Source organism: Chlorocebus sabaeus, chromosome 20 (assembly GCF_047675955.1).
Source record: "Chlorocebus sabaeus isolate Y175 chromosome 20, mChlSab1.0.hap1, whole genome shotgun sequence".
NCBI lineage: Eukaryota > Metazoa > Chordata > Mammalia > Primates > Cercopithecidae > Chlorocebus > Chlorocebus sabaeus.
In genome coordinates, this window is record NC_132923.1 from 82,884,986 (window position 1) to 82,901,691 (window position 16,706).

The following is a 16,706-nucleotide window of genomic DNA, read 5'->3' on the forward strand; positions in this document are numbered from 1 at the left end:
GTTTTCAAATAATCCAGAAGTAACAAAAGACAAAGATCACAAGACATTGATGAAGACCTCAGACCATGAATATAACCAAGCTTTTAGCTCTAATTTCCAATCTATAAGAAATATAGAGGATAGAGGAACAAATTAAGTGAAACTACGAATAGGCAAGATGATAAAATCTAGAATGTGGGGCATGGGCACAGTGGCTCACGCCTGTAATCCCAATACTTTGGGAGGCTGAGGGAGGAGGATTGCGTGAGCCCAGGAGTTCAAGACTGGCCTGGGAAACATGGCAAGATGTTGTTTCTACAAAAAAATTTAAAAATTAGCTAGGGATGGTGACATGTGCCTGTAATTGTAGCTACTTGGGAGGCTGAGATGGAAGGATCACTTGAGCCCAGCAGGTTGAGACTGCAATAAACTGTGATCATGCCACTGCACTTCAGCCTTGGTGACAGAGCAAGACCCCATCTCTAAAAAAAAAAAATCTAGAATGTGGGACACTGTACGGGACAACTGACCTGGTGTCTTCAGTAAGTCAGAGGCATTAAAAAATGTGTGTGGGGGAGAGAAAGCAGTTCAAGGTTAAAAGATACTTAACTCTGATTTTAATAAACCAATTATGAAAAGACAGGGACAATTGGGAAAATCTGAATAGGAATTGGGTTTCATATTATATTAAAACACTATTTTTAATGTTGTTATGATGGTGGTATTATGGTTATATAAAGAATTACTATTTAGAAATGGATAATTAAGTATTTAGGGGAAGCTAGGCTCACGCCCATAATCCTAGCATTTTGGGAGGCTGAGGTGGGTGGATCGCTTGATCTCAGGAATTCAAGAAACTACCCTGGGCAACATGGAGAAATCTTGTTTCTACAAAAAATATATATACATATTTGCTAGGTGTGGTGGCATACACCTGTAGTCCCAGCTACTTGGGAGGCTGAGGAAGGAGGATCACTTAAGCCTGGGAGGTGAAGGTTGCAGTGAGCTGAGATCGTGCCATTACACTTAAATCTAGGTGACAGAGCGAGAGCCTGTCTCAAAAGAACAAAAAAGTATTTAGAGGTAAAATGTCAAATAATTAAAGCACTTGCTTTAATTTTTGTTTTTTTTTTTTTGAGGCCGGAGTGCAGTGGCACAATCTTGGCTCACTGCAACTTCTGCCTCCCAGGTTCAAGCCTCAGCCTCCTGAGTAGCTGGAATTACAGGCATGCACCATGATGTCTGGCTAATTTTTGTATTTTTGGTAGAGAAAGAGTTTTCACCATGTTGGCCAGGCTGGTCTCAAAAACTCCTGACCTCAAATGATCCACCCACCTCAGCCTCTCATTGTGCTGGTATTACAGGAGTGAGCCACCACACCTGACCTAAAATACTTTAGTGAAAAAAAAAATTGATAAATCCACTATGATGAAATGTTAGTAATTATAAAATCTAGCTTATGGGTATATGCGGGAGTTTTGTTATGTTCTCTCCTAAGTATGTTTGATATTTTTCTTTTCTTTTTCTTTTCTTTTTTTTTTTTTTTTTTTTGAGATGGAGTCTCTCTCTGTTGCCCAGGCTGGAGTGCAGTGGCACGATCTTGGCTCACTGCAAGCTCCACCTCCCAGGTTCACGACACTCTCCTGCCTCAGCCTCCCGAGTAACTGGGACTACAGGTGCCCACCGCCACGCCTGGCTAATTTTTTGTATTTTTTTTAGTAGAGATGGGGTTTCACCGTGTTAGCCAGGATGGTCTCGATCTCCTGACCTCGTGATCTGCCCACCTCGGCCTCCCAAAGTGCTGAGATTACAGGCGTGAACCACCGTGCCCAGCTGATGTTTTTCAATTTTTCATAAATAAAAAAACTATGCAAATGAAAAAGTTTATTATTAATTTCTGGTGATAGAGTTGTACAAGAAAGAAAATATCATTATAATTCATTACTTATTTCAGGAGTAAATAACCTTTAGATAGACAAAGTAACGTAACCATCAAGTAGGATTTCAAATTTGAGAGGAGGGAAAGAGGGAGACGTTGAAGGAAGAAAAAGAGGGATTTCGGCTTTAAAAAGCTAAAATTTCACCTACTATACTATAAAGTCAGTAAAAAAATTATCAAAAAGGAATAAAAGCATATAATTTCAGGAAAAACAGCTTAAATAGTTGAGAATGTTTACTTTTAGGAAGCAGGACTAAAGGAGAAAGAAGGGGTAAAGCAGATTACTGATTTTCATTATTTCGGAAAAGGGTTAGGAAACAGAAACACTTCTTTTAATACTATGGGGCTTTTACATTGTATACATTATTTTATATGAAGTTAATTTTGAATACTGTCATTAGCTATCATTATAGCAATTAAATCTTTCATGTTTCCAAAAGAATGTTTGATATGATTAACTCATGATCAAATAAATTAATCTGCTCTAAAATTAGATAAGGAAACATTTTTAAAACTTGGATACCAGAAAAGATTACTTCGTGGGCCACACAATTATGCATCATAGTGAAAGTCTCACTGAGAAACTTAGCTCTAGTTGTTACCTTTGGGTATGGCAAAATGGCTCCTTTCTGTTAGTAGCTGGATCCTCAAATGTTCACTTTTTTTTTTCCTTGAAAAGGGGATTTTTTAAAATAAATGTTTTAAAAAGAAGTTTTCACATTTTATCAGTTCCTTATATTCTTTTACTATTAATATAATTGACATTTACATTTCCTTTTGCTTATACTCACTAGGATATTTTATAGCTCATAGATTATCTTTTTTGCCTTATATATCATATACCTCTATTTTTAAATCAAATTTCAACATGCAAACGATGAGTCCTTCAAACCTGGTCTTATAATTTACCAGATACCATATTTTGCTGAACATAAATTTCAGTAGCTATTCTCATGTATTTTGACCCTTAACTCATTTCTTCTGTTACATTTGTGTTTTAGATTTGGTACACACAGAGGGGCAGCTTCAAAATGAAGAAATTATGGTAAGTGAATATACTTTATAGAATTAAAAATTAATGTGCACAATGTATTTAGACTTTAAACCTATCTCCATAGTCATATATAATAAATATCCTCATGATATTATAGGTTCTGTATCTAAATCAACCAGTAGAGAAAGTTATTCTCAATGATAATATAAGCTAAATGTACATTCATAAATTAGGCCCTTTTATAGAGAGTGACGGCAAGATAAAACAATTCATTTTTTTTTTGTTTTATTTTTCTCATTCATTTACTTTGAAGTATTTATTTGGTTTGCTTTTTTTCGTTTGATTCTGTAGGCATTTTAGAATAGGAATCAAAAAAGGTCGAGATGCCAAAATTGAATGTTAATTTAAGCATGAAAGGACAAGGGAGATTCAGATAAGGGGAACTAGAGCATAGGATCAGCAACAAATAAGCCAAAGAGAGGTGAGGTGGAAAGAGAACCAGTATTTTTCGACAACATTCCATTGGGCTTTGCTTGTCAAGTGAAATGAATGCCTGTTGATGAGGAAGCTGCTGCCTCATCAGGAGTTCCTCTGTTCCTGGTAGTTGGTCAGGCCCCGGTTTTAGACTAACACAGAAAAGTAAAACAACTGAATATCTATTAGGTGGTCATGCTTTGTTTACTTAAAGTTTCCCTAAGTGAGGGTTAAAATCGTACCTTATGCATTAAGTTTACTTCTTCACAACTTGCCGGAAGCTACTATTAAATCAGTGTTTCAAAAAATTCTGTAGGAAGTTTTTGAATCCTGTTTGTTCCTTTCTCTCCCACCAAAATTTACCCGAGTACTGGGGAGGCCAGTGAGGTCCTGAAAAATAATTAGTGTTACTGAATTTTATCTTCCTGTTTTTTTCTGTCTTTACCTAGTGGGTTATGATTAGTAAGTCCCTGCTACCTTTCGTATATTGTTTCAGGACTCCACTGTGGAGGGTCACAGCATTATAGAAAATTTGAAAAATAGCAGGGGGGAATGGGAGGCTGGAAATCATCCATAATTTTATTACCCTGTCACAAAAACTTTTACTGTATTTATTTTCTTCTAGTTGTTGACCATTTGCTGTACAGTTAGAATAATAATGTGTGGACAATTTTGTGTCTTTTTTTAAACTTAGTATTATATCACAGGCTTCATAAGTACAATTTTAAAATAATGTTTGCCAATTGGCATACATTTAAACTAATTTTCCTTTTCTTTCCTCTGTCATTACACAGTTTGTCCCCTCTGTATACACAGGGGACATCTATGCATATTCCTGCTACTGTGACCTCCACCTTTTTTCTTACTTTCTAAGATTAAATTTCAAGGAATAGAATTACTGGGTGCAAGGTTATAAGCATACTTAGAGCTTTTAAAATATATTGGCTAATTGCTTTCCAGAGAAATTATGTAAATATAAAAATGTAGTCATGCTTCAGGGTACTATATTCTGAGGCAACACTAACCAAAGGAAACTTCTTTATTATGAAAAATACTTCAGAAAGACACTTTTTTTCTTTTTTTTGAGATGGAGTTTTGCTCTTGTTGCCCATGCTGGAGTGCAATGGTGCAATCTCTGCTCACTGCAGTCTCCACCTCCCGGGTTCAACCAATTCTCCTGCCTTAGCCTCCTGAGTAGCTGGGATTACAGGCATGTGCCACCACGCCTAGCTAATTTTGTGTTTTTAGTAGAGACAGGGTTTTTCCTTGTTGGTCAGGCTGGTCTCGAACTCCCAACCTCAGGTGATCTGTCCGCCTCAGACTCCCAAAGTGCTGGGATTACAGGCGTAAGCCACCGCGCCTGGCCGACACTTAAAAAATTAGAAACTGGGCATGGTAGCTCACACCTGTAATCCCAGAACTTTGGGAGGCTAGTTTTGAGGCTAGTTCAAGACCAGCCTGGGCAACACAGCGAGACCCTGTCCCTACAAAAATGAGAGTTGCAGTTTTTAGCTCCAGTTGCTATTTTTCATCAAACCAAGGCTTGTATTTAGCTGATACGTACCACAACTATTATATGTAGCTGGCCTTATATATTGTTATGTATTTAGAATATTACTCTTGCATCAAGCCGTTTCTTCTGCTAACTGCTTGTTAACAGTTAACTAGCACTGCTAAAAGCATTTATATTGATTTTTTTCCCATACAGGCACGTGATGGCTCCGCTACTTACTTGAGATTCATTATTGTATCAGCCTTTGACCATTTTGCATCTGTGCATAGCGTTTCTGCAGAGGGAACAGTAGTCTCAAACCTTTCCTCATAATTATAACAAAATGCTCTTGCATGATTTTTTAACAATATATTTATTTAAACAGGAAGTTGTCACTGATATACTTTATTAAAAGGATTTGTATCAATTTGTTTCAGTTTTTATTTACATTCTTTTCAGTATTTGGGGTAAAGGAATTTTGTTTTTATCAGTCAGTAGTACTGGCCACCATGGAGGAAATGAGGAAGCTTTGGCTTCAGTATATAGCTTAATCGAGGAAGTGACTGCACATGAAAATTTAATGTGTAATACATTGCATCCCCACAGCATCCACTCTGGTGCTCTTCAGATTGTAGTGCATTAATTTTTTAATTGATTGATTGATGCAAAGAACTAAGTGAGCAATATAGACAGTAAACAATTTAAGAGGTCAGAAAAGAGAAAGTACTTATGGACAGGTTTCATTGAGGTCATGGAACCTGAGGTGGGCCCTGTAAAACAAGTGATTTTACTTTTTCTTTTAATTAAAAAAATTTTTTTTTGTAGTAGGGTCTAGCTGTCCCCCAGGCTATAGTGCAATGGCTCAATCTTGGCTCACTGCAACCTCTCCATCCCCTGGACTCAAGTCATCCTCCCACCTCAGCTTCCCAAGTAGCTGGGACTACAGGTGCATAAAACCATGCCTGGCTAATTTTTGTATTTTTTTGTAGGGAAGGGGTTTCACCTTGTTGTCCAGGATGGTCTCAAACTCCTGAGCTCAAGCAATCTGCCCACCTTGGCCTCCCAAAGTGCTGGGATTACAGGCATGAGCCACCGCACCCAGCCTTTACTTTTACTTTACTAACCTCAGAGAAGGGTTAGGAAATACATCATCTTACTTTTTGTTGTTGTTTTTGAGACAAGGTCACCCAGGCTGGAGTAAAGGCTTGTCTCAAACTCCTGGGCTCAAGCAATCTGCCCACCTCAGCCTCCCAAAGCGTTGGGTTTATAGGCATGAACCACCACACCTGGCCCTCTTTCTCTTTTTTAAGAATATTATTTCTTAAGTCCATGAAAAGATCTAGAAACAGTGACATCCAAATATCAGTGAGCATATAAAGTACCCAGATTGTGATCTCTAAATACCTTTTCCATTAATTGGAACCAAGACTCTTTAGAGGAATGGCCAATTCCAAAAGTGTGACAAGAAATAGACAAGATGAGCCTGGGACATTTTGTTGTGCCAGAAAGTAGAGACTAATGGATAATGTCAAGAGGATACAGAAGCCACCATGAAAGTACTCTTATTAGCAAAAAAAAAAAAACAAAAAAGGGCAATTTGAGCAGGAAAAAAAATTTTACAATTGACTACAACCATACTGAATGTATTTAAAAGTGAATTCATATTGATAGAAGAGAAAAAATAAAAGACCAAAACAAAACCCTCATTGGACTACATAGGATGTAACTAGGGCAGAATTACTCATTTGAATATTTGTATTTAAAAAGAAAGAATTGGGCATCTATCATGTACAGACTATATTTGAGAGTTACTAGATAACCCTAGTAGATGAGAGAAAGTGCTTTGCAGAAGAATTCCTGCTTATTAATGTGCAAGATATGATAGAATTAGAGAATCATCATTAGTCCAGGCATGGTGGCCCATACCTATAATCCCAGCACTTTGGGAGGCCAAGGTGGGAGGATGGCTTAAGCTGAGAAGTTCCAGACTAGCCTGAGCAACATAGCTAGACCCCATATCTACAAAAAAAAAAAAAATTAAAAATAACAAAACCAGGCAGAGTGGTACATGCCTGTAGTCTCAGCTGCTTGGGAGGCTGAGGTGGTAGGTTTGCTTGAACCCAGAAGATCGTGGTTTCAGTGAGCCATGATTGTGCCACTGCCCTCCAGCCTGAGTGACAGAGCAAAACCCTGTCTCAAAAAAAAAGGAAAAAAAAAATCATTGATTTGCATGAAATTAAACATTGATATAGGCAACAATCAGTGGATGAGCTGATTGAAAGATTGGTGGGGAACTTTGCAATGCAGGGATCTGAGTCTATTGATTTATTAAAAATGGATTAGTGTATCAGTTAGCTTTTGCTCTGTTACAAACCACTTCAAAGTATAATGGCTTAATGCAACAATTTCATTTGCTCACAATTCTGGGGATCTGCTGGCATTTTTTTCTGGCTTGTGCTTGCTTTGCTGTACCTGTGGTCAGCTGGCAACTCCCATGGCCTAGATAGTGTAGGATGATTTCACTCACATGTTTTAAGGTTTGCAGGTTTCTGCTGCAAGTTTTTTCTTGTCCTCCAGGGGGCTAACCCAGGCTTCTTCAGATGATGGTCTCAGAATTCTGAAAAGTAGCAAAGAGGGAAATCCCCAGTATGCAAAGTTTTCTTTTTCTTCTGCTATCTCTAAACACAGTGCAAATGATTTTTGAGTCTCGGTTTGCCATCAGATTTGGTTGTCTGTTTGCCAAATCATGTCATGTGTCCAAGCCCAGAGTGAAAACAAGAGGTGCCTGCCCAAAGGCATAAATACAAGGAAGTCTGAAAAAATTGGGGCCAGGCACGGTGGCCCATGACTGTAATCCCAGCACTTTGGGAGGCTGAGGTGGGCAAATCACCTGAGGTCAGGCGTTCAAGACCAGCCTGGCCAACACGGTGAAACCCTGTTTCTACTAAAAATATAAAATGAGCCAGGTGTGGTGGCATGCACCTGTAGTCCCAGCTACTCAGGAGGCTGAGGCAGGAGAATTGCTTGAACCTGGGAGGCAGAGGTGGCAGTGAGCCGCGATCACGCCATTGCACTCCAGTCTGGACGACGAGCAAAACTACATCTCAAAAAAAAAAAAAAAAAATTGGCTGGGGTGAGAGGGAGCCATTACTGCTACAATCTACTACAGTCAAACATGGTATGCTTCCTGATGTGATTTTATGTGAAGCACACAGACCAACCTATGAAGTCCTCTTGCCAAAATTACTGAACCTGAAATTTAATCAAACTCTAGCGATAACCTCCATTTTCAGGAAACTCAAGAGATAGAGGAACAAGTAAAGCAACACTGCAAGGAATGAAATACACTAGTAGCCATTAATGCAACTTACTGAAATGTCCAGATCTGTGCTTTTCCTGGACATGGCAAGATAATACTTCCTGGCATTTGTTTTTTTTTTTTTTTTTTTTGAGACGGAGTCTCGCTCTGTCGCCTAGGCTGGAGTGCAGTGGCCGGATCTTGGCTCACTGCAAGCTCCACCTTCTGGGTTCACACCATTCTCCTGCCTCGGCCTCTCGAGTAGCTGGGACTACAGGCGCCCGCCACCTCACCGGGCTAGGTTTTTTTTTTTTTTTTTTGTATTTTTAGTAGAGACGAGGTTTCACCGTGTTAGCCAGGATGCTCTCGATCTCCTGACCTCGTGATCCGCACGTCTCGGCCTCCCAAAGTGCTGGGATTACAGGCACTTCCTGGCATTTGTTTAGGTAGTGCCATGTGACCAGTTCTGGCCAATGAGATGAAGAATACTTGACTTCGCGGCTGAGGCATTTAATTGCCTATGAGAGCTCGTTTCCTCCTGTGCCCCTTGGGGCTCTTTTCCTCCTGTGCCATAATTGACCAACAATGTTCTGCATAGTAACTACTTTATCAGTCTGGGTCTGGAAATGATACTGATGTTTGACAGGTTGCAGAGCTCCTCAAATCTTTCCTAGTAATTATAACAAAATGCTCTTGCATGATTTTTTAACAATATATTTATTTAAACAGGAAGTTGTCACTGATATACTTTAAAGTATTTTATCAATTTGTTTCCGTTTTTATTTACATTCTTTTCAATATTTTGGGTAAAGGAATTCTGTTTTTATCAGTCATCTGTAGCTCAATCTGAGATGGGTATATAGGAGAAGTAAGAAATTAAGCTTCATTGTTTTAAGCCAATTAGATTTTGGAATTGCTTGTTACCACAGTATAACCTAGCCTATCCTAACTGATAGACAAGTCTAGAATGTGGCTCATCCTACAGGGCAAGTGACCTGGTTTCTTCATAAAGTCAGTGGCATAAAAAACATTAATTAAGGAAAGGGGCCAGCTCTAGATTCAAGGAGACCTAAGAGCTCCTATAACCACATGCCATGTATGGATCGTGATGGATGCTGATTTGAATAGATAAACTGAAAAATGACTTTTTTTTTTTGAGATGGAGTTTCTCTCTTGTTGCCCAGGCTGGAGTGCAGTGGTACAGTCTCAGCTCACTGCAACCTGTGCCTCCTGGGTTCAAGTAATTATCCTGCCTCAGCCTCCTGAGTAGCTGGGATTACAGGCACCTGCCACCACACCCGGCCAATTTCTGTATTTTTAATAGAGTTGGGGGTCTCACTATGGTGACCAGGCTGGTCTCAAACTCCTGACCTCAGGTGATCTGCCTGCCTCAGCCTCCCAAAGTGCTGGGATTACAATTGTGAGCCACTGTGCCTGGCCAAAAAAGGACATTTTAAGATAATTGAGGAAATTTTCTTGTAGACTGGATGTTATTCATTTTACTACGTGTGAGACTGACTTTAAGCTTATGTAATAAAATGCATAAGCTTAAATGCATATAGAACTATGGGGCCGGGCGCGGTGGCTCAAGCCTGTAATCCCAGCACTTTGGGAGGCCTAGACGGGTGGATCACAAGGTCAGGAGATCGAGACCATCCTGGCTAACATGGTGAAACCCCGTCTCTACTAAAAAAAAAAAATACAAAAAACTAGCCGGGCGCCGTGGTGGGCACCTGTAGTCCCAGCTACTCGGGAGGCTGAGGCAGGAGAATGGCGTAAACTCGGGAGGCGGAGCTTGCAGTGAGCTGAGATCCGGCCACAGCACTCCAACCTGGGCGACAGAGCGAGACTCCGTCTCAAAAAAAAAAAAAAAAAAAAAAAAGAACTATGGGTGACTGAAATGCATATAAAGCATATGAGATGCATATAGAACTATGGATGAAATGCATATATACATGAGATGCATATAGAACTATGGATGACTGAAATGATCTGATAATCTGGAATTTGCTTACTATTTAAGCAGAGACTTTATAAAGGAAAAGGGGTTAGTTGAAGAAGCAAATGTGACAATAATTTATTGAATCTGGGTGATAGATATATGGAGGTTCATTGTACTAGTATTTCTACTTTTATATAAGCTTTAATTTTTTTTTTTTTTTTTTTGAGACAGAGTCTCACCAACTTTTTCTTTTTTTTGAGATGTAGTTTTTCTCTTGTCCTCCAGGCTGGAGTGGGATGGCGCTATCTTGGCTCACTGCAACCTCCACCTCCCGGGTTCAAGCGATTCTCCTGCCTCAGCCTCCCTAGCAGCTGGGATTACAGGCATCTGCCACCATGCCCGGCTAATTTCTTTGTATTTTTAGTAGAGGCAGGGTTTCACCATGTTGGCCAGGCTGGTCTTGAACTCCTGACCTCAGGTGATCTGCCCACCTTGGCCTCCCAAAGTGCTGGGATTACAGGCATGAGCCACTGTGCCTGGCCAGTTAGCAACAGTTTTAAGGCTGTTGGTACTTACTCTAAGATTTGTTACACAGATTTACTCTTGGAAAAGCAGGGGTTTCTTCGTTTGTTTGTTTAAACAGAGTCACATTCTGTCGCCCAGGCTAGAGTGCAGCGGCATGATCTCAGCTCACTGCAACCTCCGCCTCCCAAGTTCAAGTGATTCTCCTGCCTCAGCCTCCCGAGTAGCTGGGATTACAGGTGCCCACCACCATGCCCAGCTAATTTTGTTGTATTTTTATTAGAGACGGGGTTTCACCATGTTGGCCAGCCAGACTGGTCTCGAACTCCTGACCTCAGGTGATCCACTGCCTTGGCCTCCCAAAGTGATGGGATTACAGGCGTGAGCCACTGCGCCTGGCCTGGAAAAGCAAGTTTTAAATGGAAAAGAGTAGGAAAGGCATTTCAAAAGTCACACTGGTATAACAGATAAAAGATGTGAAGGTGAGTAGTCATTCATAATAATGAATTTGGGGAAAGATTAATAGAAAAGTCTAAGTAGAGCAAAAAGTAAAACTAAAACTCAACATTACAGCTAGATCACAGGCTTTCAGGTATTTTGGAACCATTTAAGGTTTTTGAGAAGTAATGTGAATTACAGCAATTGTGTTCATGTTCAATAAAATGAAATGCTGAGCATTTTCTTTTTGCCAAGTTTCTAAACTGAAATGGCAATAACTCTTTGTGTAAGAAACACTGTGTTGAGGCTTACAGATTGCTAAAAGGGATCTCCAGAGGTTATCTGATTGATTTCTTTGGCATAGGCCTGGTGAGTTATCTTTTAAGTCTTTTTTCTCTGTCTTCTGTGGATGCAGGAAACAAATGATGACTGTAGAACATCCACTTCATATATGGTATTTGAAAACAGCATGCTTTAACCTTCATTTTTCTAGGCTTTAAAAAACTCATTATCACCTTAAACCACTCCAAATTTCAGGCAATAAATATGCCATGTAACTTTACCTTTTTGCTTTGTTTTGTTTTTCACTGCTGAACTACCCCCTCACCTCTTTTCTTTTTTTGAGACCAGGTCTGTCCCCCAGGCTAGAGCTCAGTGGTGCAAACACAGCTCACAGCAGTCTTGACCTCCCAGGCTCGGGTGATCCTCCCACCTCAGTGTCCTGGGTAGCTGGGACTACAGACATGCCACCAAACCTGGCTAATTTTTTCTATTTTTATAGAGATGGGGTTTCACTATGTTGCCCAGGCTAGTCTCAAGCTCCCGGGCTCACAGGATCCTCCCACCTTGGCCTCCCAAAATGTTGGGAATATAGGTGTGAGCCCCTGCTCCCAGTCCCTCACCTTTTTAAAGTCTCATTTGTCCTCAACTAGCATCCTCTTTCCCCCTCATGTGGCCTTTTCTCCACCTGCCCATGGACTCCTGACTGCCACTGTGCTGTGTGTACTACGTAATGAGGCCTTTGTGTTTGCTGTTTCCTCTGCCTGTAGTGCTCTTGCCACTGGTATCGGTATAGCTGGCTTCCTCATTGACATCAGGTCCTTACACAAAATTTCCTTCTCAATAAGCCTTTCTCTGGCCTCCCTATCTAAAATTAGAGTGTTCCTGCACCTTTCCCTTGCAAGAGAAACACATTCAATCTTTTTTCCCTGTTTTATTTTTCTCCTTTTCTTAGGTTAGGGACCTGACGCAGCCACCCTGTGTTCTGTATTTGGGAGTTCTTATACTTGACTCTTCATTTCTATCATTAAAATTCCACTTACATTTTTTTCTTTTAATGATATTAATGATAGCCCAAGTATCCTTTGAAAGATGAGGGCAGTGCCACCTGCATTCAGGTGTGAGTCTCTTGAGTAGGAAGTTTAATCAATTGAATTACCCCAGGCACTCTCACCCTTATAGGGACAGCCCTGCTTATCACTCTCTAACATATATTTTTTCTATTTATCATGTATATCATTTTTATCAACTCTCTCACTAGAATGTAAGCTCCCCAAGGCAGGGAGTTTTGTTGCTTCTGCTCATGACTGTATGCTCAGGGCTTAGAATAGTGCCTGGCATATATATTCTCAATAAATATCTGTTGACTGAATAAGTGAACATTGTTCATTTATTTGCATGCTTGTATCTCTTTATACTGTAGACTCTTTGAGGAGCTTTGAATAAAGCTAGTCAATAATATATGAATTTTTGGATCACTTACTGTGGATCAATGCCTATCACAGTGCCTTGCATAAAGTTTAAACCATAAATACTTATTTAAAGGGATGAATAAAAAAGTAAAAATCTAATGACCTTTTAACCATGTACCAAGTCTAGGCAAAGAAATATTACAGAAATGAAAATTGTGTTTATCACTCATTTATACAGATTTTTTTTATAGCATATTGCATGTATTGAGCCCTCTCTCAGTAATGCCCCTCTGCAGGGGCCAGGCTAGGGAGGCATCCTTTGTGGGCTTCACCTTCTAGGTGATGTTCCAGCAGCCCTTTGTAACTTGACCCTGATAGACAGCCTTCTGGGAGATAGTGTGTGGCAGTGTACATCAAAGTTTTAAACATGCATGTAGTCTTTGACACAGAAATTCCATTTCTAGAAATATATCCTATTAATCAGATAAAGGAATATACAAAGATAAGTGGACAAAGATTTATAGCAATGTTTATAAGATAGAAAAACTGGAAACTACTATGCAGCCATATATTAGAAAGTATGATATATACAAACATCATTTTATAATGGGATATGAATTTTATATATATATATAAGCTTATAAATATAAAATGGATACTTCTGGTTAAAGATGATGGGGTAAAGGGATTTTTACCTCATCCACTTTCTCAAAACATTCACAACAAAAGGAATTATAAAAAGAAAAACATTTTATCTTCAAGGAAGCAGCTATAACCCCTAACATCAAAATGGGACACCTACTCACTAAGTACTGTGAAATGAGGATTTTGGTAAAGGAAGAAGCTGAGAACTGGCATATGTTCTCTCAAAGCTAGAGACTTCATTAAACGTGTCATGGTTATGAAAGGCTTATCCAAGAGTCCCTTGTTTAGATTGAAAAAGGCTGCAGGTGACTCAGGAGGATGGAGAATGTCACCAGAGAGCCTTGAGGTTAATCACAGAATGGCAGGGAAGATGGAGCTGGAGGAGAATCAGGCAGGATATACCAGAGGAGACTGCTGGAGATAAAGCATGATGAAAGAAGTTGTCTTAGCTCCAGCTGCTCTAACAAAATACCATAAACTGGGTAGCTGAAACAACAGACATTTATTTTCTCACTGCTCTGGAGGCTGGAAGTCTGAGATCAGGGTGCTGGCATAGTTTCTGGTGAACCCTTTCTTCCTGCGTTGTAGGTAGCTGCCACCTTGCTGTGTGCTCACACGAGCTCTTCTTTGTGTGTGTGGAGAGAGTGCACTCTGGAGTCTCTTAAGGAACACTATTCCTGTCTTATCAAGGCCACACCCTTATGACTTCATGTGATTTTCATTACCTCTGTAGAGGCCCTGTCTCCAAATAAAAGGAGGTTAAAGCTTTGACATACGCATTTCGGGGGTTAGAGGGGCACAATTCAATCCATAACAGAAGGTGAAAAAGCATCCAAAGCAAAGGGAGTGTAACTGAACGGGATTTCCCTGAGCCCCATCTCAAAGGAAGGAACTTAGTTAATAATAGGCGACTCAAGACAGCGAACGTCAATGAAAGTTGCAGATTGCGCCAGCTAACTCCTCATCCCACACTATGTTTCAGCAGATAACAAGCCCCACTAATGAAGACTCATAATCAGAAAAGACCCAGAAGGGAACTGCTCTGGGTCAGGTTCTCTAGAAGCAGAGCGTCCGACAAGGATTCTTTGAAGAGTGATTGATTGAGGGAGTGCTCTCAGGAGAAACCTCTAAGGTAGTGAGAGAGAAGCAGGATCAGGCAGAGGGAAAAATTAAACATACGGCTTCTGCTGAGGTCTAGTGTCAGTCTGATCCCATAGGGAGCTCTGGAGCATGACTGGCACCAGAGAAGTAGACTGCCCCACCTTGCAGCAAGGGAGCAGGCTTTGTAATTTCAATCCATCAGCCATTGGCTGTGGGCCACACTCAGGTGGAGGACATAATCTCACAGGTATTTCTGGGTAAGATAGCTCCTATCATGAGGGCAAATTCTCAGGAAAGAGTGCATCTGTGAGTCATTAGCAGCCAACACTCACAGCAGCTGGCTGATGAGTACAATGGCTTGGTAAAAGCATCTGGGCAGAGCACCACCACCACCTACTACAGCAGCGGTTCTCAAAGTGTGGTTCCTGGGAAAGCAGCATCAGCCTCACCTGAGAACTTGTTAGTAATGCAAATTCCCTAGCTCAACCCCAGACCTATTGGAATCATAAACTCTGGGGATGAGCCCCAAGAATCTGTTGCAGCAAACCCTCCAGGTGATTTTGTTGCATGCCCAAGTTTGAGAACCATTGAACGACCCTAGCCTATGGCTAGCAACTATAAAACAAAAGGATTGGAACTGACCCCAAACCTCTTGCAGTCTCCTGCACATAGCCCTTTTTCCACCTTTGCCCATGTAGTTCTCCCCACTTGAAATGCCCTTCTCCCTTCCCATCTTCTCAAGGCTCCCATCCCAACTTATGGAAGTACTGGGCATCTTTGAAGACCAAGCTCAAATGCCACCAGCTCCAAAAAGCGTTGGATTCACCCAGCTCTGAGCATTTAGTCTTCACTCTAACATATATTCCACCTTGAGTTATGGTCATTGGAGTGTATGTCTGGTCCCCTGTGAGATTAAGCTGCTGGAGGACAATAGCTGTTCCTTGTCTATCTTTGCATAACTCTGCACCCAGAAAAGTATCAATGCTCAATGTTTGATGCATTAAGTTGAAGAGAATCGAATTGGAAAGCCGGGGGTCTATTTTTATCATTCTGAAAACCACCTCAGTTTCAGCTACTATTATATGTTGAAAATGGGGAGATTTCTGTGCATTTATAGACACGAATTGGAAGACCATCAGAGAAGTGATTCAGAAGAGCCTTGCCTTATTCAGAAGAGCCTGTCTCCTTTTGTGGAACTTAGGAGGGACAGTGAGTGCTCAGCTGTGCTTCAGTCCTATCATTCTCACAGCTTCTCATTTTCAGTATAACCTCAAAAACTCATGCCTGTATTGGTCATGAGTGGCTTTGGTAGGATGGAAAATTTTTATTCAGCGTCCCTATTGTCTTGTCCTCCTTCCACCCCCAACCTCCAAAAAGAGGGCCTGAGGAAGCAGTTGTGAGACAATAATTATGATAATCATAATAGCCAACACTTCATGACATTTTCTCCAAATCAGGCACAGTTCTGAGTGCTCTACTGATGAATCTATGGACTAGGCACTATTGAAACCCTGTTTTATAGGTCAAGATACCAAGGCAGCTTGATCAAAGTCACCCAGCTGGCAGGAACAGAGCTAGGACTCTGGCCTTCAAGTTAGAGATCTGGTTTGAATCTCGGCTTGTTACTTACTAGTTCTGAGAAGTTATGCAAGTTACTTAACTCTCTGAGCCTTGATTTCCTCATCTGTAAAATGGGGATAATCATCTCCTCTTTGAGATATAGAGAGATTAAATGAGATAACATATCTGAAAGTGAAAGTGACTGTGCCTGGTAGATGATTAATAATGACTTTTTTTTTTACGGAGTCTCGCTCTGTCACCCAGGCTGGAGTGCAGGGGCACCATCTTGGCTCACTGCAACCTCTGCCTCCTGGGTTCAACGGGTTCAAGTGATTCTCCTGCCTCAGCCTCTTGCAATAATAACTATTTTTAAAATAATAAAGTGACAACAATAATATTAACTTTGTAGCAACTAAAGTATAGCTAAAGAGAATATGTTCTCATGCTAGCAAAAGGTCTCTAGATCCATTCTTTGATGTCATGTTGTAAAGGTAATTTGATTCCAATGTGAAAAATTGTTTCACTCCAGCAGGAGTTCATAAGACAAAACCACATTTAACATGTAACATAGGGCCTGAATGTTCTTCCCCCCAGATGAGGCCCTTCCAGCATATGGTAGTTTTGCTGGTCA

At 40.5% G+C, this 16,706-nt stretch overlaps 1 protein-coding gene across 18 annotated transcripts in view; it reads left to right on the forward strand.

The window, feature by feature from the left end:
- Nucleotides 1-16,706, forward strand: part of IFT25 (intraflagellar transport 25) — a 50,214-nt gene that overhangs the window by 19,562 nt on the left and 13,946 nt on the right. For 11 of the 18 annotated variants that reach the window (XM_073007281.1, XM_073007289.1, XM_073007290.1 and 8 more), the window contains 2 exons: nucleotides 2,920-2,963; nucleotides 10,404-12,732. In XM_073007281.1, the coding sequence (XP_072863382.1) occupies nucleotides 2,920-2,963; nucleotides 10,404-10,757 (398 nt within the window). In that variant the 3' untranslated portion in view covers nucleotides 10,758-12,732. Of the gene's footprint in view, nucleotides 1-2,919; nucleotides 2,964-5,094; nucleotides 5,306-10,403; nucleotides 12,733-16,706 lie in introns of those variants that run through there. The other 7 variants (XM_007978674.3, XM_073007293.1, XM_073007294.1 and 4 more) reach the window with 2 other exon arrangements.